General features: G+C 42.9%; 2 protein-coding genes across 12 annotated transcripts in view; one reads left to right on the top strand and one right to left on the bottom strand.

Annotated features, from left to right (window-relative positions):
• The window catches only part of SLC20A2 (solute carrier family 20 member 2), a 125,955-nt gene extending 117,227 nt beyond the window's left edge, over positions 1-8,728 (bottom strand). For 3 of the 6 annotated variants that reach the window (XM_063709298.1, XM_063709302.1, XM_063709301.1), the window contains exon 1: positions 8,591-8,728. The gene's annotated coding sequence lies outside the window, so the exon portion shown is untranslated. Of the gene's footprint in view, positions 1-1,911; positions 2,376-3,397; positions 3,515-7,966; positions 8,107-8,590 lie in introns of those variants that run through there. The other 3 variants (XM_055349183.2, XM_063709300.1, XM_019032209.4) reach the window with 3 other exon arrangements.
• SMIM19 (small integral membrane protein 19) lies at positions 8,190-22,279 on the top strand. Of its 6 annotated transcripts, XM_055349188.2 has the most exons (5): positions 8,190-8,251; positions 13,522-13,659; positions 15,721-15,845; positions 19,607-19,695; positions 21,651-22,279. In XM_055349188.2, exons 2-4 carry the CDS (start codon positions 13,526-13,528, stop codon positions 19,669-19,671), a joined length of 324 nt encoding a protein of 107 aa, XP_055205163.1. In that variant the 5' UTR covers positions 8,190-8,251; positions 13,522-13,525; the 3' UTR covers positions 19,672-19,695; positions 21,651-22,279. The 6 variants fall into 6 exon arrangements, with proteins under 6 accessions (XP_055205163.1, XP_055205161.1, XP_063565373.1 ...); XM_055349186.2 differs by having other exon boundaries at positions 19,607-22,279; XM_063709303.1 differs by lacking the exon at positions 8,190-8,251 and adding an exon at positions 8,628-8,758 and having other exon boundaries at positions 19,607-22,279.
• Positions 22,280-27,333: the final 5,054 nt, after the last annotated feature.

The following is a 27,333-nucleotide window of genomic DNA, read 5'->3' as shown; positions in this document are numbered from 1 at the left end:
GGCAAAATACAAGAAACTAAATAAGAAATTCTGGACCGAAGAGGAAAAATATAGAAGTGGGACCAAGTGATAAACAGGGCAGAAGGAAGCTAAAAGAATGATGCAGAACAGGCCTATCAGGGAAAGAAACACTATTTTCAAAATGATGTATGGAATTTTGCTTCATTAAATTAAAAATATGTTCCTTTGTTTATATTTCTCCCTGCTGGGTAAGACTTCATTCATAAAAGCAAAAATTGTCCTCAATTTACAGAAGAAAAAATTGTTGATGAGGTTAACTGACTTAGCCATAACAGCTGAAAACAATGACATGCACTTATGGCAAGTGCTCTTCGTTCTAATCAACAAACTACTTATTAAAAAAAATGTGTCTATTGGGCCAGGTGCAGTGGCTCACACCTGTAATCCCAGCACTTTGGGAGGCCCAGGCAGGTGCATCACTTGAGGCCGGGAGTTCAAGACCAGCCTGGCCAACATAGTGAAACCCCGTCTCTACTAAAAATACAAAAATTAGCTGGGCTTAGTGGCGCATGCCTGTGATCCCAGCTACTCGGGAGGCTGAAGCACGAGAACTGCTTGAGCCCAGGAGGTGGAGGTTACAGAGTAGGTTTATATTTACTGAGATTGCATCATCATCACACTCCAACCTGGGCAACAAACTGTCCATGCACATTAATGGCCTTAATGATCAACTGTTCTTTTTTTTTTTTGAGACGGGAGTCTTACTCTGTCGCCCAGGCTGGAGTGCAGTGGCGTGATCTCAGCTCCCTGCAACCTCCACCTCCCAGGTTCAAGCGATTCTCCTGCCTCAGCCTCCTGACTAGCTGGGATTACAGGCGTGCACCACCATGCCTGGCTAATTTTTGTATTTCTAGTGGAGACGGGGGTTTCACTATGTTGGTCAGGCTGGTCTCGAACTCCTGACCTCGTGATCTGCCCACCTCGGCCTCTCACGCCACCATGCCCGGCCCTGTTCGTTACTTACAAAAACTTCTCCCTCTCTCTCTTTGTGCTTACTAGCATTTGAAGAAATCCCTGCTTCTTACTGCCTGCCCCTCAAAACAACAAAAGGGGCCAGGCATGGTGGCTCATGCCTGTAATCCCAACACTTTGGGGAGGCTGAGGTGGGTGGATCACCTGAGGTTGGGAGTTCAAGACCAGCCTGGCCAATATGGTGAAACCTGGTCTCTACTAAAAATCCCAGCTACTCGGGAGCCCAAGGCACGAGAATTACTCGTACCTGGGAGGCAGCGGTTGCAGTTAGCCGCGATCGCATCATCGCACTCCAACCAGTCTGGGCGACTGAATGAGACTCTGTCTCAAAAAAAATAAATAAAAAGGAAAGAAGAGGTAACACTGACATCGATATTGCTAAAAAAGAAGCTTAATGCAAGTTTAACACAATGGTTAAGAGACCTCATAAATTTTCTATACATTTCTACTACCCAGGTTTTTCTGGTTTCCCAGAAAACTGAAAATAGAACATAGAGATTACCCTTCATTTCCACCTAGAATATGAGAACAACAAAACACTGAACAAGAACATATGAATAGTAAAGAGTAATGCTGGAAAGAACAGAAATTGTTCTATTCTTGATCCTAGAATAAATAACCTAGGGTAGAATGCAACTATACCAATGGTCTATTTGTGAAGATATAATTTTTAAACTGAAAAAATATGGTAATCAGATCTTCAGTGCCAAAAATTACTTTTAAAAATGTAGGCATATACAGAGGCTGGGAGTAGATAAAGGTGAAATTAAAGTCATAAGAGTATGAACAAGAAGCAGCACATCACTATGAAAAAGCAATTCAGCACACAACACCCTTTAGGAATTATTCAATGAAAGCCAATTTCTGGGGACCAACATCCCAGTGAACTGTTCCTATTTGTTCTCCCACTGTTGTTACCTCCTGTTTCTCTGTCCATACAGAGTAAAACTCTGAGCCTAAGTAAATTACTAGCCATTGCAGTAGTGGAAAATAACTCAATATTATACACAAAAGCGGACGGGTTAACAAAGATAATGTAAGAAACAACTAAAAAAATGTGCTGGAGTCCTGTCACTCATATTTTCAGAACTTTCTTCTTCAGCTGCTCAAAAATCCTCGATGGAATTGAAGGTGCTTCTAGAATATGCCTTTTCTTTGGTTTTTGACTATTCTTCCGTGAATATCTTCATGAGTCATTTGGCCAGGCAGTCCACTCACAGGCATCTGACACATTATTATTTAGTCCTGGAAATGGTTGCCGCACCACAGGCTTTAGGAGGCTTCCTGTGGGAATAAGCCTGATGTACTGGTCTCTGCTGCAGACATGCTGAAACTAGGTTTATCTCTCACATTCAAAGATGGCATTGTTTCCAAGGAGATGCCTTTAAAAAAGAAAAGTTGAAAATCAACTAGATTAAAAAAAAAAAAACTAATAATGCAGTGCAAATTTTCATACAATATTGTATTTCAGCTAAGACTGAAAAATAATTCTAATAAGAAATTTTAATGTTTCACTTCAGTTTTAAGTATACAGTATTTTCAAAAAAACTTAAAAGGGCATCACAGGGTATACAGTAAAAGAACCGCAAATAATTGAAAAGCATGGTTTACACTCCGCTGTAAGATGAACTACTGAATTGATGACTTGGTAAACTTCTTCCAGCCATAGGATTCTGAAACTGTATTATCTGGTGACTAAATCTTGGTACCACTGAACCAAATCTAGGCAAGTCATTTGTTTGCGCAGGTTTTCTTAAATATAAAATACAGGGCTGGTTCTTCTTACTGGAGAAAAGGCACCAGAATCACTTAAGGATGGTTTAATACTGATGTCCGGGGCCTGTGGCAGCAGCTCTACCAAATTTGCGTCTCAGGAGTTAAGTGAAGACATCTGCTACTTTCAGGATAAACCCTGGGTCATTCTGCTGTACATTCCTAGTTAAAGAATAGATCACGTCCAGAATCCAGCTCTCCAACCCTAAAATTCATAACATGGGACTGGTAGAGATTTCATTAAATTATCCTAGCTTCGTAGGCTGAAAATAAATTAATCAGTATATCATTCTCTCTTTCCCTAAAAGTTTCCCATTCAGGGAAGAGCCTGAAATGAAGATTAGGGCTAACGTGCAAATTGGATAAAAACTTCAATATAGACTATTTTAACTCAAGTTTTCCCAAATTACTTCCTCAGATACTTAAACAGAACACAAGGTATAGGTCAATATTCATTATTACAAGTTTCTTTTATGCAGGCCATCCCAAAATATGTAATGTTCTTCTTAAGGGAGCATAACGAAAGCAGCAAGTCATTTCATCACTGACTCAAATTCTGAAGCTACCCCCAAGATAAATGACATGATATCCTTCCCAGCAGAAACAATCTGTGTAACACAGAATACTGTACCTGCAACGTGTGTGTGTCCTCCCTGGCTGCTAACCAGGCTTGCAGCCCAGGCTTCATTCAAGGGCACTTCCTCCTAATTTCTGGACAGCTGGTGTGGTGATGTATACACTCCCCTATCTGTGGAGCCATTTAGATTCAGTGACTGTTGATGCCCGATGCCCCCAAAATCATACTGTCAGCTCCCAACAAAAGGGAGACATACTGGGACTTTCAGAGAAATACCACTGTTCTTCATCTTGCTGAAATTTATAGGCCCTCATCTAATTCTAAACAGCTTCAAACTGACTTTATTCCAGGTGTGTCACCAAATCAATCACACAATTTTACATTTTTTTCCACCAAAAGAGTATTACTTGGTTTGAAGAGACCTCCTGACCCCAACAGCATTCTCTATTGCTCAATACAACCTGAAAAAGTGAATCAAGATTCTACAAAAAGGTTGGGCACGGTGGTTCACACCTGTAATCACAGCACTTTAGGGAGGCCAAGGTGGGTGGATCACCTGAGGTCAGGAGTTCAAGACCAGCCTGGCCAACATGGTGAAACCCCGTCTTCTACTAAAAATAGAAAAATTAGCTGGGTGTAGTGGCAAGCACCTGTAATCACAACTATTCGGGAGGCTGAGGCAGAAGAATCACTTGAATCTGGGAGGCAGGGGCTGCAGTGAGGCAAGATCGCGCTGCTGCACTCCGGCCTGGGCAACAGAGCCAGAGTCTGTCTAAAAAAAAAAAAAGATTCTACAAAAAGGCCAGGCACAATGGCTCACTGACGTACCCAGCACTTTGGGAGGCTGAGGCAGGAGGAGGGTTGTTTGAGCCCAGGAGTTCAAGACCAGCCTGGGCAGTATAGTGAGACCTCATCTTTACACAAAATTTAAAAATTAGCTGAGCACAGTGGTGCGTGCCTGTAGTCCCAGCTACTCTGGAGGCTGAGGTGGGAGGATTGCTTGAGGCAGAGGCTGCAGTGAGATCACACTACTGTACTCTAACCCGGGCGACAGAGTGAGACCCTGTCTCAAAAAAAAAAAAAAAAAAAAAAAAGATTCCACAAAAAGATAAAGCAAATGGACAGAAGTGTATAGGAAACCTTTAGTAATACCCACATTAAGGTAAATTACTACCACTAGGGCTTCAAATCTGGTAAGTGTTTAAAAAAAGAAATGCAGTAAGATATCCAGTGTCATTCAATATTATTTTATTTGGCATAAGTTTTTTGATACTAAATTAGTAACAAGCAATCATTGTCCTATGTCCTGGTGAATCACTGTTCTAGAATTCAGTATCTATAAAAAATCATAATCCTCAGCTTTGAGATTCAAACTTCAGTTTCTCTCCACCATCTTTAGTCATTTCAATATATAATGTCCCCTTAACCATTCCATTATCAATGTCCTCTATATAGAAAATCCAGCATTCCTTCTGCAGTTTAGAGACACTGCAATCTCTTAGGCTACTTTGAAACTTTTAAAAGAGCATCTCTTACAGCTGCAAAAGTAGTGCTTAGATGTCCCTTCGAAGTATAAAGTAAAGCTCCCCAGAGAAACCACACCGCCTCTGGAGCCAGACTGCCTACTTATGATTTCCGGTATGATCTTGAGCAACAAACTTAATTACTTTGCTGTGTCTCCATTTCTTCCTCTGAAAAATGAGGAAATAATTGTACCTACTTCAAAGGATTGTTGTGAGGTTCACATTTTAAGCACGACATAAGTATTAACTCTTATTTAGCTCCAAATTCTAGTACTGTTTCACATGTGTACACTAGGTTTGCCTAACTAAAATATAACCTACCATTTTGAGTATCTTTGATGTTTCCCCACGGTATGTAACATTCATTTAATAGGTAAATATAAACCTACTCTGTATATATACATGTATATTATATATATTATATATTACATATATTACATTATATATTATAGGTATTATATAATATTATATATTATACTGGATACCAAGGCAATTCTCAAAAATAGGACATCCTGTAGCCTTGAAAAGCTTATATTTTGGGTGAGGAAACAAAATACATGAAACACTCATGTATCAATATAAAGCTATAAAAGATTCACTGTCACAGAGTGTGGTATACACAGTTAATGTTCAAAGAGTCATTGTGGGCTGCAGATTGCAGAGAAAGTCAGGCTGGAGTGGCCCTGCACCTAAAAGCAGGTGGGATCTTCACTAGTGGAAAGTGGAGAGAGGATTCCCCAGGGAAAGTGCTCATTCTACAAAGGTTTACATAGCACTCTCAGTTTGCCAGGTTCTGTTCTAGGCCCCAGAAAAAAGACAATGAGTGAAACAGAAGAAGTCCCTGCATTCAGGGAGCTTAAAGGGCACTCCATCTGAGAGCCAAATTTTGAAGGAATGAGAAAGGCTTGTCTTCCTGTCATAGGAAACACATCATTTAAATGCCTTATGAACAAGAGCCAATGCTGTTATTACACTCACTATGGCTTTCCAACAGTGAAAAACATACAGAAATTCCAAAATTTTTTCATGTACTGTAATATACTGCATTCTAAATCAGTTCCATCTTTAAAAAGCACATAGGCCAGGCACGGTGGCTCACACCTGTAATTACCAGCACTTTGGGAGGCTGAGGAGGGCAGATAACGAGGTCAGGAGATCGAGACCATCCTGGCTAACACAGTGAAACCCCATCTCCAGTCACAAATTCACTCCAAAGGAAAACATGTATACATCTTTTTTATTCTAAGATCCTTCCATTAATGACAACTCTCAACTCCTCCCCTCCCCAAAGAGAAAATGCCTTTAAGTAAAGAAACCCTCTTGTAAATACTGACTAGCAAAGCATTCTTAATCTTTTCCTCTTCCCAAAGATGGACCACCAGAATCTTCTGATAGCTAAGTTCCAGCATGCTTTTTTAATCACAAAGAAGACACACATCCAACTCTCCAGTCCTTTCAACTCCCAAGAAAATGTGAACTGTTAAGTTAAACCCTACGCTCATCTCGGAATCATTGTTAATTGTAACTGTTATGCCTACACAAATCATTAAATTCTATCTTCAAAATAAAATTAAGGAAGCCAAAACTGTTCAATTAAATCCAATCAAAAAACTTACTATTAATGCACAAAGTACTGGACTCAATACTAAGCATATGTTCAAGACATTTAAAGGCAAACTAAAAACTCAGACACACAAATCTTTCACAACTAGCTACAATGTAAAAAACATCCTTAACATTTAAATGCCCAGTAAAACTGTGCTAGACTCATCAACAAAGTAATAGCCAGTCCACTGTTTTTTATTTTTTTAGTTTGGTATTGGAAAATTAGCCTTGTTTCATTATGTTTGTTTACCCTTAATTAGGAATGTCACTTAGAAATTAAATATGGAAAGAGGGGGCCATTTAAGAAAGGACCATTAGGGCTTTCTCAATATTTACCTTTTTCCAATGTCCTAGCATAGCCTGTTCACTGGGTGACAATGTTATATAATAGAAACTCTGATAAGTAAGAGACACGGGGCTTTGGAAACTATTCAGCACCTAAATAAACGGACTAATTGTACTTCTATGAATTTTTAAAGCCATCTTCCAACTTGAAAAACACATTAATTTACTCTATGGGTAACATTTTATATTGCCAACACTCTTATTTTACAAAGGCATAAACAAGCATTTAATTGCACACGTTTGCCGGGCGCGGTGGCTCACGCCTGTAATCCCAGCACTTTGGGAGGCCGAGGCGGGCGGATCACCTGAGGTCTGGAATTCGAGACTAGCCTAGCCAACATGGTGAAACTCCGTCTCTACTAAAAATACAAAACTTAGCTGGGCGTGGTGGTGGGCGCCTGTAATCCCAGCTACCTGGGAGGCTAAGGAAGGAGAATCGCTTGAACCCGGGAGGCGGAGGTTGCAGTGAGCCAAGACAGTGCCATTGCACTCCAGCCTGAACGAGAGCAAAACCCCGTCCCCAAAAAAACAAAACAATAACAATAATGTACACGTTTCACATTTGGACACACTGAAATCAAACTCACGTATTCAAATTTTTTTAGATTAAGTTACATAAAGCATGCACACCATTTGGCACAGGCCCGGCAAACAATCAGTACTCAACATCACCTGTTATTTTCCTGATTTTCCAACTTTAGAGTCAAACTAAATGTTATACAATTATATGTATGATTATGTATATACAATATACATAAATACATACATATAAATACCGTAAATTAAGCTAGTATGTTATTGCGTAAAGTAATGGTCTTACCCTAGACAAAGGTGAGTTTAATTGTAACAGATGAAACAAAGAATAGAAAACTTGTTAAGAAGTGTTCAATGTAAGCTCTCATCTCTGCAGGGTTTCATGTGACTTATAATTACCAGTCAGCTGGTCCTAGAGAACTTAATCAAAATGTATAGTAAAGACGAACTACGTGGACCAGTGGCCATTTATTTGCAAGGTGGCACCAACCACTGACATCTGATCACTTCCATACTGATGCTGAAATCCTATGCAAATTCATTACTTATGTCAAGCTGGGAAACACTTCTGTCAAGTCACTACACAATTAAATAAAAATACCCAAAAGGGACTTACACTGACAATGCTATAGCATCCTGGCCATATCCAGTTTTGAAAACACTACGGTGTCAGCCACGCACCATTTAGGACGGGGAGAATGGAAAGCCAGTTTGGAGAACAGACGCTTTCTTAAGAGTACACGTGAATATGAAAAGGGACTCTATGCTCTCAAGACCAAAAAAGAAATCATCTGCGCCGCCCGGCTTCATTGCGCCTGGTGGGACAACGTACACGACCCCTCCCCCGCCGAGTCCCACCCCAAGCGCGCACAGAGGAGCAGGAGGCGCCCGGCACTCGCAGGTAATGCCCGGTCCCTGCCACTTCCGTCGAGTTTTCGCAAAGGCGCCGCACGGCAAGCGACGGCCAGGTCCACGTGGGCCAGCAGGCGCGGGGGACGCAACCCGCCGCCGCCGCGAGCCCCGCCGGCGCCCGCCAGCCCCGGCCCCCACCCGCGGGAGCCCGGGAGTCGGGCCGGGGGCTCGCGGGAGGCGGCGCGCGCAGCCCGGGCGGGGGTCGCGGCGCGGTAGGGGAAAGGAGCCCGGCTCCACTCACGCGCCCGGGGGCGGCACTGGGGCCGCCGCTGCGTCTCTCCGGCTCAAAAAACTGAAAAGGGGAAAGGAAAAAAAAAAAAAAAAAGACCTGGCTCCTCGTTTCATCCGGAAACTGACCGGCCGGCAGGAAATGACGAAGGCAGAGGGCGTCCAGGTCCGCTCAGTAACCGTTTCCCGCGCGCCCGGCCCCGACTCCGGGGTAAAGAGCCCCGGAGCGGAGCAGCGCTGGCCGCGTGCCGCCTCCGGAGCCGGCAGCGTGAGTGGTCCCGCGTCCCCGCGTCTCCCGGTCCCCGGCGGGGCCGCGTCACCCGGCCCCGCCCCGCGCCGCCCGCCCCGCCCCGGACGCGGGGGTAAGGGGGGTGGCTGCCCGCCTGCCCTCGGTCCCGTGCGGTCCCCGAAGCCCCGAGCACCTGCCCGGTCCTGGGGCGGAGCCCCTCGGCGTCGCGTGGAGCTGCGAGTCGCCCGCTTCCGGAAGCGCACACGGGCCAGTTGCGGCGGCCCATCTGCCAGGGCGGCGGGGGCTCGGCGGGAGGGTTGAGGCTGAATCACGCGCAGCCTGCGGGCGGCGGAAACGTCCCTAGAGCCTCGCCGCCCCGGGACCCGGGCTGCTTCCTGGGAGAGGATTACATTTTCTCCCTGCTCCACTTGACTTTCTTCCGGAAGGAGCAGGTCTCGCAGGATCGGGGCCAAGACTGGAAGAGTTCAGGTTTGGGAGTCGTGTGTATAACAGCCCCGCGCCTCCACGCCCAGGCCCGTGTGGCTTTGGGCAAGTTATATAACCACCGCCGCCACCCCAGTTTCTTCTCCTGTAAAATGGAGCTTTAGTGCCGCCCAGCAGGGTTGTTGGGATAATTCAGTGACTCTGTGGACTGCCCAGCACCTGTGAATTGCTTTCCTGGATGTTGGGTGAAGGCCTGTGAGCTTGTATGTACCCTTCGGCTTCGAATACCAAGCCTTTAGTGTTTCAGAGGGATGAGAGAAAGAAATCCCATTTTTTGATGCAGAGGATTTTGTTGTAAGGGACTGTAGGAACTAAGTGGTTCCAATGTGAATTTGTATCAAAGTAACAAAGTTCTAAGTGAGAGACAAAAATGATAACATTCAAGGCACGATGACAAGCGGTGGTCAATTTTAGAACCACCTAGACATGACATCAGGAACCCAAAATCACGACACAGATTTTAAAGCTTATGATACAGTGACCTAGTCCCTAGAAAAAGTAGTTCTTGGCTGGGCACGGTGGCTCACGCCTGTAATCCCAGCACTTTGGGAGGCTGAGGCGGGCGGATTGCCTGAGCTCAGGAGTTTTGAGACCAGCCTGGGCAGTATAGTGAGACGACCCCCACCCCACCCCCGTCTTTAAAAAAAAAAAATAAGAATTACCCAGGCATGGTGGCACTTGCCTGTATTCCCAACTACTTGGGAGGCTGAGGCAGGAGAATCCCTCGATTCTGGGACGTCGAGGCTGCAGTGAGCCGAGATCGCACCACTGCCCTCCAGCCTGGGTGACAGAGTGAGACCCTGTTTTTGTAAAAAAAAAAAAAAAAAAAAAGAGTAGTTCTCATCCTAAAAGTTTGTCAATCTAAAACCAACCCCTAGTTGTAATATATTGGCAAGTTTATATACTCTTGTTTACTTGAGACTTAATTCAGCCCATCCTAGCCTCTCCTTACTGAAATAGTTCAAGCATTACATTACAGGAAAATGTGAAAAAAGGTGTCTTGCTTTAGATTCCAGAGGAAGGCTGTGGTGATATGCAGTAAGCACGCAGCAGGTGTATGTGTGTACACTTGGTTACACTGTGGCATGCCGGGGAGGAGAGGACGGGGTCATAGTTCAGGCTGCCTGTGGGCTGTGGGTCTGTACTGTGACTCAGGACCAGAGCACTCCTTACTTCTGGCAGCCTTACAAAGTCATGCCATTGATCATGATTGAGGACTGGGCGGGAAAGGCCTCCCCTCTGCAAATCTTTCACAACTACACTCCTAAAAATAACTCAAGTGCATGTGCCTGGAAGCGCAGAAGAGTGACCTCATGACATACCAATCATGTTGTATAATATAGGTTGTATAATTCACGTTAAAATTTTACTGTTCTATGTCAGCAGTAATTAGAAATTTTTTCCTAAGTGTAATTAAAGACCTGCATATTTGGGGCAGGAGGAAGTAGCGCTTTGAGTAGGAATATACCATTTACTGAGTGGCACATGGACAGAATCTTGTGAAAAATTAAAGCAAGAAATTAACCTGGTTCTGATCCATTTTGTCATTAGAAAATAGGAAACATTTTGTAATTTGTCAGATAAATGACACCCATGAAATGTTCTAGTGGCCAGTGCTGTATGGCTCCCCGTTTCTTGCCTAATTTGTTAATAACTGTCAATCCTGAAAGCTGCCTCCCTTGCTGCATAATTGTCCTGGGCCTTCTGCAGCATCTCAAATCAGACACATAAAGTCATCTTTTTTTTGCCAAACACGGTGGTGGTTGTTGCTATTTTACACTTTGGCACCAACGAAGTTTGAGATTCCATAAATTATAAAGACAGTTATAGTGTCTGGGCTTCCAAAAGTTTCCATGTCTAAAGTAGGCTGATTACTTACTATAAACCATAAAGTTACATTCAGAGGAACTCTGGAATTTAGTTTTGAGGAATAAGAATTGAAACTCTCAATATGTCAAATACCGGCCGGGCGCGGTGGCTCACGCTTGTAATCCCAGCACTTTGGGAGGCCGAGGTGGGCGGATCATGAGGTCAGGAGATCGAGACCATCCTGGCTTACACGGCGAAACCCCGTCTCTACTAAAAATACAAAAAATTAGCCGGGCGCGGTGGCGGGCTCCTATAGTCCCAGCTAGTCAGGAGGCTGAGGCAGGGGAATGGTGTGAACCCGGGAGGCGGAGCTTGCAGTGAGCCGAGATCGTGCCACTGCACTCCAGCCTGGGTGACAGAGTGAGACTCTGTCTCAGGGGAAAAAAAAAAAAAAAATGCCAAATGCCAAATACCTCTGTACCTCTCACTCAAAAAAATCCACAGCCAGTCTTCAGTATCTAGGAATTGGGTATAGTCTAGTGTTTAAACAATATTTAGATAGTGCATCTGCAAATTTTTACAACTTAATTTCTGTTTTTATTGTTCTCCGGCTAATTTTCATGAGACAAATCTTTATATTCAGCAGACACCCATAGTTTAGTCAAATCACTCCTGCCCTCAGTGTGAAGAGTTGAAGTTAAATGGCTGTTCATGATACTCACTTTATTCTAAAGGAGTACAGTATGTCCCCAAACATCTGACAAAGACAAGTTGTCAGAAAGGCAGAAACATGCCATGTGGCTTAGGAACAGACCTCTCCTGAAATTTCATTTTTCTCATATAGAGGCAAGCTAAAAGAAAGAACTCTGCCCTCAAAACATGTATATTAACTAGCTGGCCAAATCTACACTAATGAACACTTTGGAGGTTTACAGCATGGACTCCTGCAAGACATTTTAGTGAAAGAATTTTTGCAATGCCTTCATTGTTGTAGGCAGCGTAGAAAAAAATCACCAAACAACTTTTTAGACTGTTTTTCTTGGTATTAGAAAATGACTGATTCTCAGAAACTACAGTGCAACTATCACTTATATTTGTCCATTTTTCTCCTGTATATAGAGTGTCTAAAACAACACTTCTGGATTTTCTTTACATATTAGGTCATTTTACTTAGACTTACGTTTTATGTCCCAACACAAGGGAGGAACTCTCTCTTTAAGGAAAAATTCAGTTAGCTTCTCAAACACAAAGAAGTCATTACTTTTACTTGCTGTTTGATGCACTTGCTGTGACCACTCTAACTTTCTGTGGGAATGTCCAAAGAATGCATTTCCTAGGGTAGATGTCACAGCTGTGTCAATAGCAAAATGTATCTTTTCATCCCATAGCTTCTTTCAACCAAATTTGTCCAGCAGGCCAAAACTAGATAAAGCTCTAAACGTTTCCCAGTGTGGGAGGCATGCGGGGTGAGAGAGCCATGTTCTGGCTGTCACATCCTTGCTAGGCTGCTGTGCAACACTTTTGTAGCAGCACAGCCAGGTGTTGAGTCTCTGTGGTTTTTGTTTTTTGAGATGGAGTCCCGCTCTGTCACCCAGGCTGCATTGCAACGGCCTGACCTCGGCTCACTGTAACCTCCGTCTCCCAGGTTCAAGCAATTCTTCTGCCTCATCCTCCCAAGTAGCTGGGATTACAGTCACCCGCCATCATGCCCAGCTAATTTTTTGTATTTTTAGTAGAAACAGGGTTTCACCATGTTAGCCAGCTGGTCTTGAACTCCTGACCTCAGGTGATCACCCACCTTGGCCTCCCAGAGTGCTGGGATTACAGGCCTGAGCCACCAGGCGCAGCAGAGTCTCTGTTTTAAAGTATTCTGTTACTTTCCTCTGGGTGTTACAATTTGGAAACTGCAATAACATTTCAAGCTCAGTCCTTTTAGTAATATTATTTTTTATCCCAAGTTTCCTAAAGGGCCAGATTGTAAATATTTTAGGTTTTGTGGGCTTTGAAACAAAATCAATATTGTGTAGGTGCAGTCCTTGGTATTTGGGAGATTGGTGCCAGGACCCCCTCAGATACCAAAATCCATAGATGCCCAAGTCCCGATATAAAATGGCATAGTATTTGCCTATAACCTAAGCACATCCTCTATGTACTTTAAATCATCTCTAAGCACTTACAGTACCTAATACAATGTAAATGCTATGTAAATAGTTGGTATAATGTATTTTTTTAAATTTGTATTTTTTTCCAAATATTTTCCATTCACAGTTGGTTGATTATGCGGATGCAGAACTGTCAGATAGAGAGGGCCAACTGCACCATTTAAAATGTGCCACTTAGAAATGTAAATCTCATTCTTGGCTCATGGGCCACACACAAACAGGTGGTGGACTGGATTTGGCCAGCAGGCCATATGTTTGCCAACCCTTCTCCAGACAGTGCTACCATCATTAATTAAAAGAAACCCTGCTTTCTTTTCTCTCTTACAGCCCCATGGCTGGGGGTTATGGAGTGATGGGTGACGATGGTTCTATTGATTATACTGTTCACGAAGCCTGGAATGAAGCCACCAATGTTTACTTGATAGTTATCCTTGTTAGCTTCGGTCTCTTCATGTATGCCAAAAGGTAAATTTTTGTTTCTCAGGGTAGATAAAAACTGTGCATTTACAAGTTTTGCTAGTTTAAGAAATATGAACTGAATGCATAAAAGTGATTTCATCAGGCTGGACGCAGTGGCTCACAGCTGTAATCCCAGCACTTTGGGAGGCCGAGGTGGGCAGATCACGAGGTCAGGAAATTGAGACCATCCTGGCCAACATGGTGAAACCGTGTCTCTACTAAAAATACAAAAATTAGCTGGGCGTGGTGGTGCGTGCCTGTAATCCCTGTTACTTGGGCGGCTGAGGCAGGAGAATCACTTGAACCAGGGAGTTGGAGGTTGCAGTGAGCCGAGATCGCACCACTGTACTCCAGCCTGGCGACAGAGCGAGACTCCGCCTCAAAAAAAAAAAAGAAATTTCGTTATAATTTTTGTTCTAGTGCTGAAAGACACTGTCTACTCTGGTCTCAAGCATTGGTGGCCAAGGTTTGGCTCTGAAAACCCCATTGCTGGCCAGACACGGTGGCTGACACCTGTAATCCCAGCACTTTGGGAGGCTGAGGCTGGTGGACCTCCTGAGGTCAGGAGTTCAAGACCAGTCTGGCCAACATGGTGAACCCCGTCTCTACTAAAAATAAAAAAATTAGCTGGGCGTGATGGCGTGAGCCTGTAATCCCAGCTACTTGGGAGGCCGAGGCAGGAGAATCACTTGAACATGGGAGGAGGATGCAGTGAGGCAAGATCGTGCCACTGCACTCCAGCCTGGGCGACAAAGTGAGACTCCATCTCAAAAAAAAAAGAAAACCCCATCACTTTAAGAAATGAAGAGTTAAGTACCACTCTCAGCCCCCAGGCCAGCTGCACTAAACTCTCAATTCTGCAATTTCTAATATAGCCCAATTTTATCATCCAGCCTGGGTTCATTGTCACCCTTCATTGAGCACATTTTTTTTTGGCTTAAGTCCCTGAATGCGGAAACACTGACTCCTATGTATTCAGCAGATCTCCCTTTAGCCAGTATAAGCTTTTCCTTGTTTTTTGTGCATGACTATATCATAGCACTTATTAAACAATGTTAGTCTTATCTGATTACTTGTCTGTCCATTCCACAACATGTCTTTTTTGTCTTTTACTTTTGGGTCCTTGGTGTGCCATATAGTGTAAATCTTCAATAAGTATTTCCTGCTTTAATTCCAGATGTTGTAGCTTAATTTAACTGCTTTTCCACATTTCCTGGCTCCTTTCCCAGAAGTACAGTAAAAAGGGGGAGGTGCAGGGATGCTTTAAAAAGAGGAAGAGCAGTGTTAGATTGGGATGCTTCTGCAGACACATGCTTTACAGGTATCCTGTCCCAAGGTAAAAAGGCATTCGAGAGTTCAAGGTAATTAGTAATCCAGAAATAATTTACGTTTGGCCTGAGGAATCATTCAGAGCCCGCACTTGCGCCCAGATCTCAGCTGAACCCTCCTGGAGCAGCTGGCCTGTTGGCTGCTGAACTCTAGGGGTGGTGAGAGGAGGCACCCTGACCATCACTGATCACCTGGCAGGTGACTGCTTTCCTCTAAAAACAGCCACAGCCGCCTCCCCATGTTTCTTTTAAAAGCAGAGGCACGCTGTTCTTAATTTTAAAAAGATGTCTCCACTAAGCCCATCCTATTGTATTTAAGAAATACGTTTATTCATTACTTTCCAAAATTAAGGTCTGCTCACATTCAGTTTATTCTCCAGCCCAGTCATTTAGCTTTATCTGGATGTCATGAAAGGGAGGAAAAATCAGCTGTTTTCTTGTTTGTGATTTTCTCATAGGATATTTGGCTTTTGGAGGATTGAGGAGAATCACAATGGAGGAACTTCACTTTGTTGTGTTAAATGGATGTGTTCAGCTACTTTTCTCACAGCCTCATACTTTTTAGTGAAAGAAAGAATACTTTGAGCCAAGGAAGCAGCTCTCAAAGACAAAATAGAAAGTAAAATGGTCTTGTCATTTAAGTCCTTTTACCACAGCTTCTGATGACCAGGATCATGAGCATATTACAACTCTATAGACATTAATACAAACATCTCTTCTGCATGGATTTTGTGTTTAGGAACAAAAGGAGAATTATGAGGATATTCAGTGTGCCACCTACAGAGGAAACTTTGTCAGAGCCCAACTTTTATGACACGATAAGCAAGATTCGTTTAAGACAACAACTGGAAATGTATTCCATTTGTGAGTATATTCTGTGCTGAAAGATACACATATGCACGTTTAAAATAGATTTTCTGGAATTGAGTTCATTTAGCAAAATGTTATTAGAAATTGTAAGTAATGAAAACTTAGTACTTTTTTCAGATGTTTAATATGTTTTTCAGATACTTATCCTTTGTTCCTTTTGTATTTTATACCATTTGCATGTGTTACTGGCTCAAAATAAGACATATAACTTAATTCAGCATAGCAGCATTATTCACAATAGCCAAAAGGTGGAAATCAACCATAAGTCCTCAGCCCATGAATGAATAAACAAAGTGTGGTGCATACAATAGAATGTTATTCAGCCCTTAAAAGGAAGGACATTCTGGCCGGGAGTGGTGGCTCACACCTATAATCCCAGCACTTTGGGAGGCTGAGGTGGGTGGATCACAAGGTCAGGAGTTCAAGACCGGGCTGGCCAAGATGGTGAAACCCTGTCTCTACCAAAAATACAAAAATAAGCTGGGCATACTTGCGGGTGCCTGTAATCCCAGCTACTCGGGAGGCAGAGGCAGGAGAATCGCTCGAACCTGGGAGGCAGAGGTTTCAGTGGCCTAAGATCACACCACTGGACTGTAGCCTCGGCGACAGAGCAAGACTCCGTCTCAAAAAAAAAAAAGAAGTACATTCTGACATGCTACACATGGATGAACCTTGAAGACAGTACACTAAGTGAAATAAGCCAGTCACAACAGGACAAATATTGGATTATTTCACTTACGTGAGGCAAATCACAGAGACACAAAGTAGAATGGTGGTTGCCTGGGGCTACGGAAGAGGGGAATAGGGAGTTTAATGGGTCCAGAGTTCAGTTGGGGATGATGAGAAGAGCTCTGTGGATGGATGGTGGTGATAGTCCCAGCAATGCAAATATATGTAATGCCACTGAACTGTACACTTAAAAATGGTTAAAATGGTAAAGTTTATGTTATGTATGTTTTACCACATTAAAAAAAATCCTTTTAAAGAAACATAAGTATTGTTTAAAAAAAAAAGTACAGAGCCTTGGGGCCAGGTGTGATGGCTCACGCCTGTAATCCTAGCACTTTGGGAGTCTGAGACGGGTGGATCACTTGAGGTCAGGAGTTTGAGACCAGCATGCCAACATGGTGAAACCCCATCTTTACTAAAAGTACAAAAATTAGCTGGGTGTGGTGGTGGGTGCCTGTAATCCCAGCTACTCAGGAGGTTGAGGCAAGAGAATTGCTTGAACCCAGGAGGCAGAGGTTGCAGTGAGCAGAGATCACACCATTACACTCCAGCCTGGGGGACAAGAGTGAAACTTCGTCTCAAAAAAAATAAAAAAAAGTACAGAGAGCCAGGAGCTCTGTATGAAAAATTCTAAGTAAAGAACTAAGTTTTTATTGACACGTACACAAAAGTTATTTGCTGTCAGTAATATGCTCAGTAACATAGCAGATACATTACAAACCCACAGTTTATTTCTTTTTTGATGGAAATGATATAAAATAAAATTGATCCAAATTTCTGTTTGCAAGGTGTATCAGTTTTCTATTGCTACTGTAACAAATTACCACAAATGTAGTGGTTTAAACCACACGAACATGTTGTCTCACGGTTCGGTGGGTTAGAAGCTCCACAGCAGCTGCACCGTGCTAACTTCAGGGTGCCTGCACAGTTCTGTTTTTCTAGAGCCTCCAAGGAAAATCCCTGTCTTTGCCTCCTCCAGCTTCTCAGGGCCATCCACACTCCTTGGGTCACAGTCCCTTCCTCCATCTGCAAAGCCAGGAGCATTGCATCTTTCTGACTATTTCATGTCCACATCTCCTTCTCTCAGAACTTAGGCAGGAAAAAAGCTCTGTAATTTTAACGGCCCATCTGATTATGTTGGGCAGATAATCCAGAGTCATCTCCCCATGTCAAGGTCCCTACCTTAATCACATCTTCGGAGTCCCTTTTGTCTTGTGAGGTAACATAGGCACAGATTATGGGTTAAGATGTGGACATCTTTGGGGGCCATTATGCTTATAAGCAGTGAGCACATGTGTGGATTTGCACATTTAATGAATCCCAGCATAATGGGTCCTTAGTGTTCGTGATGTATTTTGTCCTGACAGAGTCTAGTGGTTCCAAAGACACAGGCAACAGAATTCTTTTTTTAATAGAAGACTCCCGAAGTTGTAAGCTTTGGGCTACAAAAATCTGGATCTACCCTGAGTAGCATAAACAAATAGTATCTCTTTCTTGGCTAGTAAAAAACTTAGAAGAGATTGGCCAGGCGTGGTGGCTCACACCTGTAATCCCAGCGCTTTGGGAGGCCGAGGCGGGTGGATCACCAGGTCAGGAGATTGAGACCATCCTGGCTAACACAGTGAAAACCTGTCTCTACTAAAAATATAAAAAATTAGCAGGACATGATGGCGGGCACCTGTAGTCCCAGCTACTCAGGAGGCTGAGGCAGGAGAATGGCGTGAACCCAGGAGGCAGAGCTTGCGGGGAGCTGAGATCACGCCACTGCACTCTAGCCTGGGCGACAGAGCGAGACTCAAAAAAAAAAAAAAAAAACTTAGAAGAGATTGAAAGTTTTAAAGCTAAGCAGTGGATGACACAAAGATTTTTAGCCCTGTATTTTCTCTAGTTTCAAGTTAAGACAGTTTTTCTTCAATAAACGTTCCTTAGAAGTACAAAAAGACAGAATTGCATATCTATTTTTTCTTCTAGTTTATATTGAAGACATTTATTATATGTTTAATCAACAATAAGCCTGTTAGGTTTTTAAGTTAAAATATAGTCAAATTCCTTATGTGTGGACAAAAGCATTATTATTAACTTTAAGATGGAAATGACAGGTAATAAAGGAAGAAATTACTAAACATTAATTTTAATAGCTTAGGTCAGGCATGATGGCTCACACCTGTAATCCCAGCACTTTGGGAGGCCAAGGCAGGATGATCGTTTGAGCCCAAGAGTTCAAGACCAGCCTGGGCAACATGGTGAAACCCTGTCTATACTAAAAATAAAAAAAATTAGCTGGGTGTGATGATGTCCACCAGTAGTCCCAGCTACTTGGGAGGCTGAGGTGGCAGGATTGTTTGAGCCTGGGAGGTCAAAGCAGCAGTGAGCCATGATTGTGCCACTGCACTCCAACTTGGGTGACAGAGTGAGACACTATCTCAAAAATAAATACAGTTTTGAAATTTTAATAGCTTAATGTTTATATTTTAAAGCTATGAATAATCCTGATACATGAATAATAATAATAAACATATAAAAATGGGCATCAGCAGTGTTGAGAAATTAGAGGATCATGAAGTGTAATACATCTTTTCCAAAGAAACAAAATTGTTTTAATTCTAGACTAATTACTTAGCGGGGCGCAGTGGCTCACATCTGTAATCCCAGCACTTTAAGAGGCCAAAGCAAGAGGATCACTTGAGGCCAGGAGTTCAAGACCAGCCTGGGCAACATGGCGAGACCCTATCTCTGCAAAAAAATTAAAAATTAGCCGGGTGTGGTGGTGTCTGTCTGTGGTCTCAGCTACCTGGGAAGCCGAGGTGGGAGGATTGCTTGAGCACAAGAGGTTGAAGCTGCAGTGAGCTGTGATTGTGCCACTGCACTGCAGCCTGGGTATCAGAGGGAGACTCTGTCTCTGAAACAAACAGACAAAAACTAATTCTTCATTGAGAATCATGACTTGACTGTAATGTAATGTTGTTAAGTAGTAATCATTTTGCAGTTTTATTAATTTTATCTCTTCTTTTTCTTGTTGTGAATAGCAAGAAAGTACGACTATCAGCAGCCACAAAACCAAGCTGACAGTGTGCAACTCTCATTGGAATGAAACCTCAGAAAATGAGCAACAGAAGTAATTGTTTCAAGCCCCTGATTCTTTCTACTAAATCATGAACAGCTTTAAAAACATTTCTGTCTGCATAAAATTATTTTACTTGTAACATTTCCCCAATTGTTCTGTGCATTGTTTTGCCTTTTTAAATTACATCTCCAAGTGGCTCAAAAGGCCTTGACACAGGGAACCTGCACATATCCAGGATATGTGTAACCAGCGATGGTGACTTGACCTTGCCAAGACCTGTGATTCTTTCAGGATACAATCAGTGAGAAATAAAAACACATCTTGGGAAGTGGGAATCCTGGAGTTTATGCCATTTGCAATATTAAAAAGTAAAAATGCAAGTTATTATTTCAATAATAACTTCCTGTTTGATTGTGTTCTGTTGAGTGATAAGTGTCAGATCAATAACAGATTAATTTGTTGTTAACAGCTCTTTTTTTTTTTTTTTTTTTTGAGACAGAGTCTGTTGCCCAGACTGGAGTGCAGTGGCACAATCTCTGCTCACTGCAACTTCCGCCTCCCGGGTTTAAACGATTCTCCTGCCACAGCCTCCTGAATATTCTGTTAACAGCTCTTTAATTAATGATCTTTGCTTCTTCAGAACTTGTATGGTAGACCATCCTTTCTACATCATGATGCATACTCCTGTGCTAATTTTAGAAGCTTTCTGTAACTAGATTTTTTCCTCATTATGCTCCCAGAAGCGAGTTTGTTTTTATCCCCGTTTCATTTCTACCAGGTAGCTCTACTTTAGGCAATACTGGGGCCCTGCTGTTGAATAAATGGATGCCTGTGTATTGGTGTTGGCAACTCTGCGGTAGTAGTGCTACCACTGGCGAGGCAGTATTACTACCACTGGTGAATGTTGCTGTCTGGTTACTGCTGAATTTTTGGCATGCTAAGCTTTCCTAAAGAGCCTCATATCTTTTCCCATGCTGTACTGTACAATGAAATGTTTTTACCTAATTTTTCATGTTTATTTAAATAAAAGCTGACTGGGTAATAGTGGGGAAGTTTAATTGTCCACATAAGTCAAAAGAATCCGTTTTTGAACTAGAGCTATTTTCAATTATAAGAGTGAGCTGGCTGGGCATGGTGGCTCATGCCTGAAATCCCAGCACTTTGGGAGGCCAAGGTGGGAGGATCACGAGGTCAGGAGTTCGAGACCAGCCTGGCCAACATGGTTAAACCCAATCTCTACGAAAAATACAAAAATTTGCTGGGTGTGGTGGCATGCGCCTGTAATCCCAGCTACTCAGGAGGCTGAGGCAGGAGAATTGCTCGAATCTGAGAGGTGGAGGTTGCAATGAGCCAAGATCACACCACTGCATTCCAGCCTAGGCGACAGAGCAAGACTTCGTCTCAGAAAAAAAAAAAAAAAGTTAATAATGGCTTCAAGTATTTCCTTTTCCCCTTATTGTGAAATAAAATATATACATTTTAAATGGAAATAAAGGTTTAGACCAAATAAAATCATTCAGGGAAATTGCATTTACTTTTAAAAATGTGTTGTTCAAAAATGTATATATAGTACAAAGTGAATTGACCAAACAGAATAATTCTTAACTCACAAAGGAGTTTGAGCGCACTTCCTACATGTTGAATTTAAATCTGACTAAAGGATTGTAAACAGTTGTAATTATGGGTTGTAGTAACAGAGCAACAAGGGGACAATCTTCTAAACTTGCCTTTGCCTAGGAGAGCTAGTGTATATTTCCACAAGTGAATTTAATCAGCAGTAGGAGTGGTTTACTCGTCACTGACATGTGGCACAATCTGGACAAATTACACAAACTGGCTATATCAGATGTGTAAAATTAATGTACATAAATAAACAGTCACACAATGAATTTTCTTTGTGTCCACTAGATAGAGATGGTCATAACTATGAACTAGTAGATTATTTGATGAGCATCAAGCCCTGGCAAGTGACAGGAGATTAATTCCTCTCCGTTTTTTCCTTAAAGCAAACTGATGGGAATTGCACACACCCCACTGGCAGGAACAACAGCAAGCCGGCTTTGAAGTCTCTTCCCTGCTTCAACAGCTGAATTGGGGAGAGCACAAGCCCTGCAGCCACACTTCAAAGCGGCGCTGCCTGGCTGTCCTGCTTCTACCCAACATCCACCTGAGACTCAACAGAACTGTTTTCTTTGGAAGAAAAGTGGAACTACTAATAAGCTAGTAATTAACCCTTGTATTCTTTTTCTGGTTTCATCTTCCTGTTTTAATGTGTAAGATATTCAGCAGTAAGCACTGGTCAGCCTGCCCTGGTGCACAGCTTGAGTGTGTTAAATAACTGGCTGTTTAGCTGATGCCAGCCAGCTGCGTGAAGGGGAGAAGGCCGCCTCCAAGGACACAGATGTTTGCTGTTGACCTCACGCTGTGTCTGGTTGAGTTATTCATGATTCATCGGAAAATGACATGCAAGGTTTATGGTAAAACTGCTGTACAATCAGAAGTATTTTAAGTATGCATTAGAAGTAAGATAAAATAGTAATAAAAATAGTTTCAGATGTTAAGATGATACAAGAATAAATTTAACCTAGAAAATAAAGGGAGAAGGAATAAAAGAACGTTGTATAGAGCCAAATAATTCATTCAGTGGTTGGTTCTGGAGTGTTTCCCCTGTGCTTGCTGTATGTGATCCTCTTCCATAGGCTATTCTAATAGCAGAACTAGAATAAGAGGTGCCAGAAAACCAGCGGAAATAGGAAGGGCACTGAGCTAATCTCCAACATGTTCACAACAGTGAGGACCAGAGGGCAGGGGCTGGAGCTCAGTGAGTGTATTTCCCACTTGGCTCCTTAATGAAGCCAGAGCCAAACTTAGACAAAGCTATAAAGCAGGAAAAATGTCCCACCTCTCCCTTTTACATGCCTCTTTATCCTCCCATAAGCCTGTGACTGAGACAGGTCTTGAATGAGGATTTAAGAATGGGAATGAGTAACTCAGAACTAAGGTGGTGAACCCTACACACCATAGCAGACATGCAAACTTTCTTTGACCTCTAACCCCAAATAAGTGGCATTCAGCATCGGACCTTATACAAATGAAACCGGTACTTTTATTTTATTTTATTTTATTTATTTGAGACGGAGTCTCACTCTGTCACCCAGGCTGGAGTGCAGTGGCACCACGTCAGCTCACTGCAACCTCTGCCTCCTGGGTTCAAGTGATTCTCCTGCCTCAGCCTCCTGAGTAGCTGGGATTACTGGTATGTGCCACCATGCTGGGCTAATTTTTGTAGTTTTCATAGAGACGGGGTTTCGCCATGTTGGCCAGGCTGGTCTCAAATTCCTGACCTCAGGTGATCCACCCACCTCGGCCTCCCAAAGTGATGAGATTACAGGCATGGCCACTGCGTCCAGGCTTACCTTTATTTTATTTAGATATAGTAAAAAACTAAGACCATTTGTGGAGGTTAGTAACACTCCACAATCCAGATAGGAAGGTGGGGTAAGTCAAAGGGAGGCCCCTCCCTGGCCCCAGTTTTGATGCTGAAGGAACACTGTGCTTTCACCTCCTTCAGGGTGATGTTTCTAGCGCTAGAGTTTCTTTTCTTCCAAATGGAGAAGTGACAGAGGTCTCACTGTTAGGAAAGAGTGACTCTATCTCTGGGGTTTTTATTTATATATATTTTGACAAATTTCAAACTAGCCAAAGAAAATTGAGAATTTTTAACTACAGCTGATTTGGTGGTGGTAACTGCAAATGCTTTTGGGCTCAGCAATCAGAATTTATTGAGAAAATGAACCACAAAAGTGTAAAATGTCTATGAGACAACAAGTAAATGTACATGGTATTCCTTTAGTGGGTAGGGAGAAGGGATTGTAATGTCCCTGAATAACATCTTTATTTTGAGGTCTAAAGAACCAGGCCCATTCAAGTTGACTTTAGTTTTATATAATTCTTTATATCCGAAAGGATTTCTAGCACCTAGTATTGGCATAGTAACTAGCCCAAAGTAAATGCTCAGTAACTACTTGTTGAATTAATTAATTTAGTTGTAATGGTTTATAGAGGTGATATTTTTTATATGTGTTTTTTTAAAGTATAGTCTCTGCTTCTGGTAATGGCAGAGTAATTGTGTCAGGCTAATTCTTGGAGATAGTGACAATAAGTTCAGGACAAAGTATTTAAAAAACAACTATTTGGGCTGTGTGCAGTGGCTCACGCTTGTAATCTCAGCACTTTGGGAGGCCAAGGCAGGTGGATCACGAGGTCAGGAGTTCGAGACCAGCCTGGCCAATATGGTGAAACCTCATCTCTACTAATAATACAAAAATTAGCCAGGCATGGTGGCACAAGCCTGTAGTCCCAGCTACTCAGGATGCTGAGGCAGGAGAATTGCTTGAACCCGGGAGGCAGAGGTTGCAGTGAGCCGAGATCGCACCACTGTACTCCAGCCTGGGCATTAGAGCACGACTCCATCTCAAAAAAAACAAAATGAAACAAACAACCCCCCCACCCCCAACTATTTGGGGGTAACCCTATGCAGACAAACAAACCAGAAGGAAGATGAGCCTTGAGAGAAAGGCACCTGTTGAGATTCTCATTTCTATGGTTTTTTGCCTGAAGGCATTTCCCGGTCCACAGCTCAGGACTATGGGGGAACACAGGCAGAAGGCCACAGTCTCTGAGGACAGAGCTCAGGGACTCTGGAGAGATGACAGTGACAGGGACATCCCAGAAAGAAGTGAGCCACGGAAGAACTGCATGTAAATTTGGGCAAGTCTTTGGCTGATCCTTGAACTATGCGACTATACTCTCTCAGGAGCTTAGCAGGAAGCAAATCGCTAAAAAGGCTGAAAGAGGCTGAGGTGGCAGTGAGCCGAGGTTGTGCCACTGCACTCCAGCAGCCTGGGCAACAGAGCAAAACTCCATCTCAAAAAAAAAAAAAGCCGAAAGAACTGAGCAGTTTTCAGCTGTTGCCACCACAAGAATTGCCATTCGAGCCCTTCCAAATTAATTTTGCTTGCTAGAACAAAAATCCGCACTTTTCAGAGAAAGATAACAATCTAGAGACTTTGTATCACTCACAATGTCCAATATGCAATAAAAAGTTACAGGAATGTGAGAAGAACATGAAAATGAGAACAGAAAGAACAGGAAAATGAGGCCACAGTCAAAGAGAAAAAAATGGGACAATGCAGTCCGTAGCCGAGAAAAAGCAGTCAATAGAAACTGACTTCAAAATTACCCAGATATTGGATTAGCAGATAAGAACTTTATTTAATTTTTATTGATTTTTTATTTTTTTGAGTCGGGGTCTCACTCTGTCACCCCGGCTGGGGTGCAGTGGCAAAATCACAGCTCACTGCAGCCTTGACCTCTTGGGCTCTGGTGATCCTCCCAACTCTGCCTCTTGAGTAGCTGGGACTACAGTCACACACCACCATGCTGAGCTAATTTTTTGTATTTTTAGTAGAGACGGGATTTTGCCCTGTTGCCCAGGCTGGTCTCGAACTCCTGGACTCAAGCCATCTGCCCACCTCAGCCTCCCAAAGTGCTAGGATTACAGGCACAAGTGCTACCGTGCCCGGCCAACAGATAAGAACTTTAAAGCAGCTATTACAAATATGTTTAGAGAAATGAAATACTTTCAGATAAATGATCATTGAAAGGATTTATCAGCAGCAGATCTGTTTTACAAGAAATACTAAAGGAAACTATTTGGCCTAAAGAGAAGTGACAGCAGATAGAAACTCAGTTCTCAGCAAACTACAGGCATATGAATGAACAGATGAGGAGAGACACGGATGGAGCAAGTGGGGATTTTACCAAGTGGGGATCAAAAGCATGTAGGAGTTTCTTGCACTGGAACAACTTTTTCTATAAGCTTGAAGTTTATAAATTTATAGAAAAAGCATTTATGAATCCATTTCTTATTAAACCAGGTTTTGTTTTTCCTCTCATACCAATCATCAGTAAAATTGAAAAACAGGTGAGGTGTCTAAGGTGTCTTAGACAAGCTTAAGCTTCTTTCTTCTCTACTTAGTCCCATAGTATCCAATATCCTCCTATTCCCTATCAAAATCTACTTCCAGAAAGGAATCTAAAACACACTTCCACAAAAGTCTGCATGACTGATAACAGTCAAAGTGTTACACCTATAGGGCGTTTGGTCTGCATTTTAACAGAGAGAGGTTTCAATAGGAAGGAAATGAAGTTTTTAGACATTAGAGAGCAGTGGTAATTCTTAGAGATGAGAAAGTGTTTATGGCCTCTGAAATCACATCATGTAAGCAATTAACTAAACTCCGCCTTCTTGTTTGGCCACCACTTCCAGTTCTGCTCTCCTCTATCATCTTTTTTTGTTTTTTTCTCCCCCCTACCCTGAGACGGAGTTTCACTCGTGTTGCTCAGGCTGGAGTGCAGTGGCGCAATCTTGGCTTACTGCAACCTCTGCCTCCTGGGTTCAGGCGATTCTCCTGCCTTAGTCTCCTGTGTAGCTGGGATTACAGATGTTTGCCACCACACCTTTTTTCGCATTTTTAGTAGAGATGGGGTTTCACCATGTTGGTCAGGCTGGTCTCGATTGACCTCAGGTGATCCACCTGCCCCAGCCTCCCAAGGTGCTGAGATTACAGGCATGAGCCACTGTGCCCGACCCTCCTCTATCATCTTAAACATTAGCAATCAGAGTGTCAACTGTTCCCCATCAAAATTATTAAATGCACTGGAACTCCTAAAAAAAAAAAAAAAGTTATTCTGGCCAGGCACAGTGGCTTACGCATGTAATCCCAGAATTTTGGTAGGCCGAGGTGGGTGGATCTCGCCTAAGCTCTAGAGTTTGAGACCAGCCTGACCAACATGGAGAAACCCCCTCTGTACTAAAAATACAAAATTAACCGGGCGTGGTGGTGCAGGCCTGTAATCCCAGCTACTTGGGAGGCTGAGGTAGGAGGATCACTTGAACCTGGGAGGCAGAGGTTGCGGTGAGCCAAGATCACCCCATTGCACTCCAGCCTGGGCAACAAGAGCAAAACTCTGTCTCAAAAAAAAAGTGATTTTACAGTTTTGAATCCATTTAAAACAGGGCTGTCAACTCTATTGTCTTATCCCCTTGAGACAGGAAGACAAGAGTGTGTCCAGAATTGGTTCCTTCCGGTGGGTTCTTGGTCTGGCTGACTTCAAGAATGAAGCCGCGGACCCTTGTGGTAGGTATTACAGTTCTTAAAGACGGTGTGTCCAGAGTTTGTTTCTTCAGATGTTCAGGTGTGTCCAGAGTTTCTTCCTTCTGGTGGGTTCGTGGTCTTGCTGACTTCAGGAGTGAAGCCGCAGACCTTCACAGTGAGTGTTAGAGCTCTTAAAGGTAGTGCGGACCCAAAGAGTGAGCAGCAGCAAGATTTATTGTGAAGAGCGAAGGAACAAAGCTTCCATAGTATGGAAGGGGACCTGAGCAGGTTGCTCCTGCTGGCTTGGGTGGCCAGCTTTTATTCCCTTATTTGGCCCCACCCACATCCTGCTGATTGGTCCATTTTACAGAGTGCTGATTGGTGCATTTACAAATCTTTAGCTAGACACAGAGCATTGATTGGCATGTTTACAATTCTTTAGCTAGACAGAAAAGTTCTCCGAGTCCCCACCTGACCCATAAGCCCAGCTGGCTTCACCTCTCAATCCCCGTCTAAACAGAACACCCCA

Source organism: Gorilla gorilla, chromosome 7 (assembly GCF_029281585.2).
Source record: "Gorilla gorilla gorilla isolate KB3781 chromosome 7, NHGRI_mGorGor1-v2.1_pri, whole genome shotgun sequence".
Lineage (NCBI taxonomy): Eukaryota > Metazoa > Chordata > Mammalia > Primates > Hominidae > Gorilla > Gorilla gorilla.
This window is presented reverse-complemented; position numbering and strand designations above follow the sequence as displayed.

What these genes read in the sequence shown, in the direction of transcription:
- SMIM19 (XM_055349188.2), top strand. Translation starts at nt 13,526, where the DNA reads ATGGCTGGGGGTTATGGAGTGATGGGTGACGATGGTTCTATTGATTAT. An exon ending in CTCTTCATGTATGCCAAAAG is followed by an intron (nt 13,660 to 15,720) that starts GTAAATTTTTGT and finishes TTTTGTGTTTAG; the next exon opens with GAACAAAAGGAGAATTATGA. An exon ending in ACTGGAAATGTATTCCATTT is followed by an intron (nt 15,846 to 19,606) that starts GTGAGTATATTC and finishes TGTTGTGAATAG; the next exon opens with CAAGAAAGTACGACTATCAG.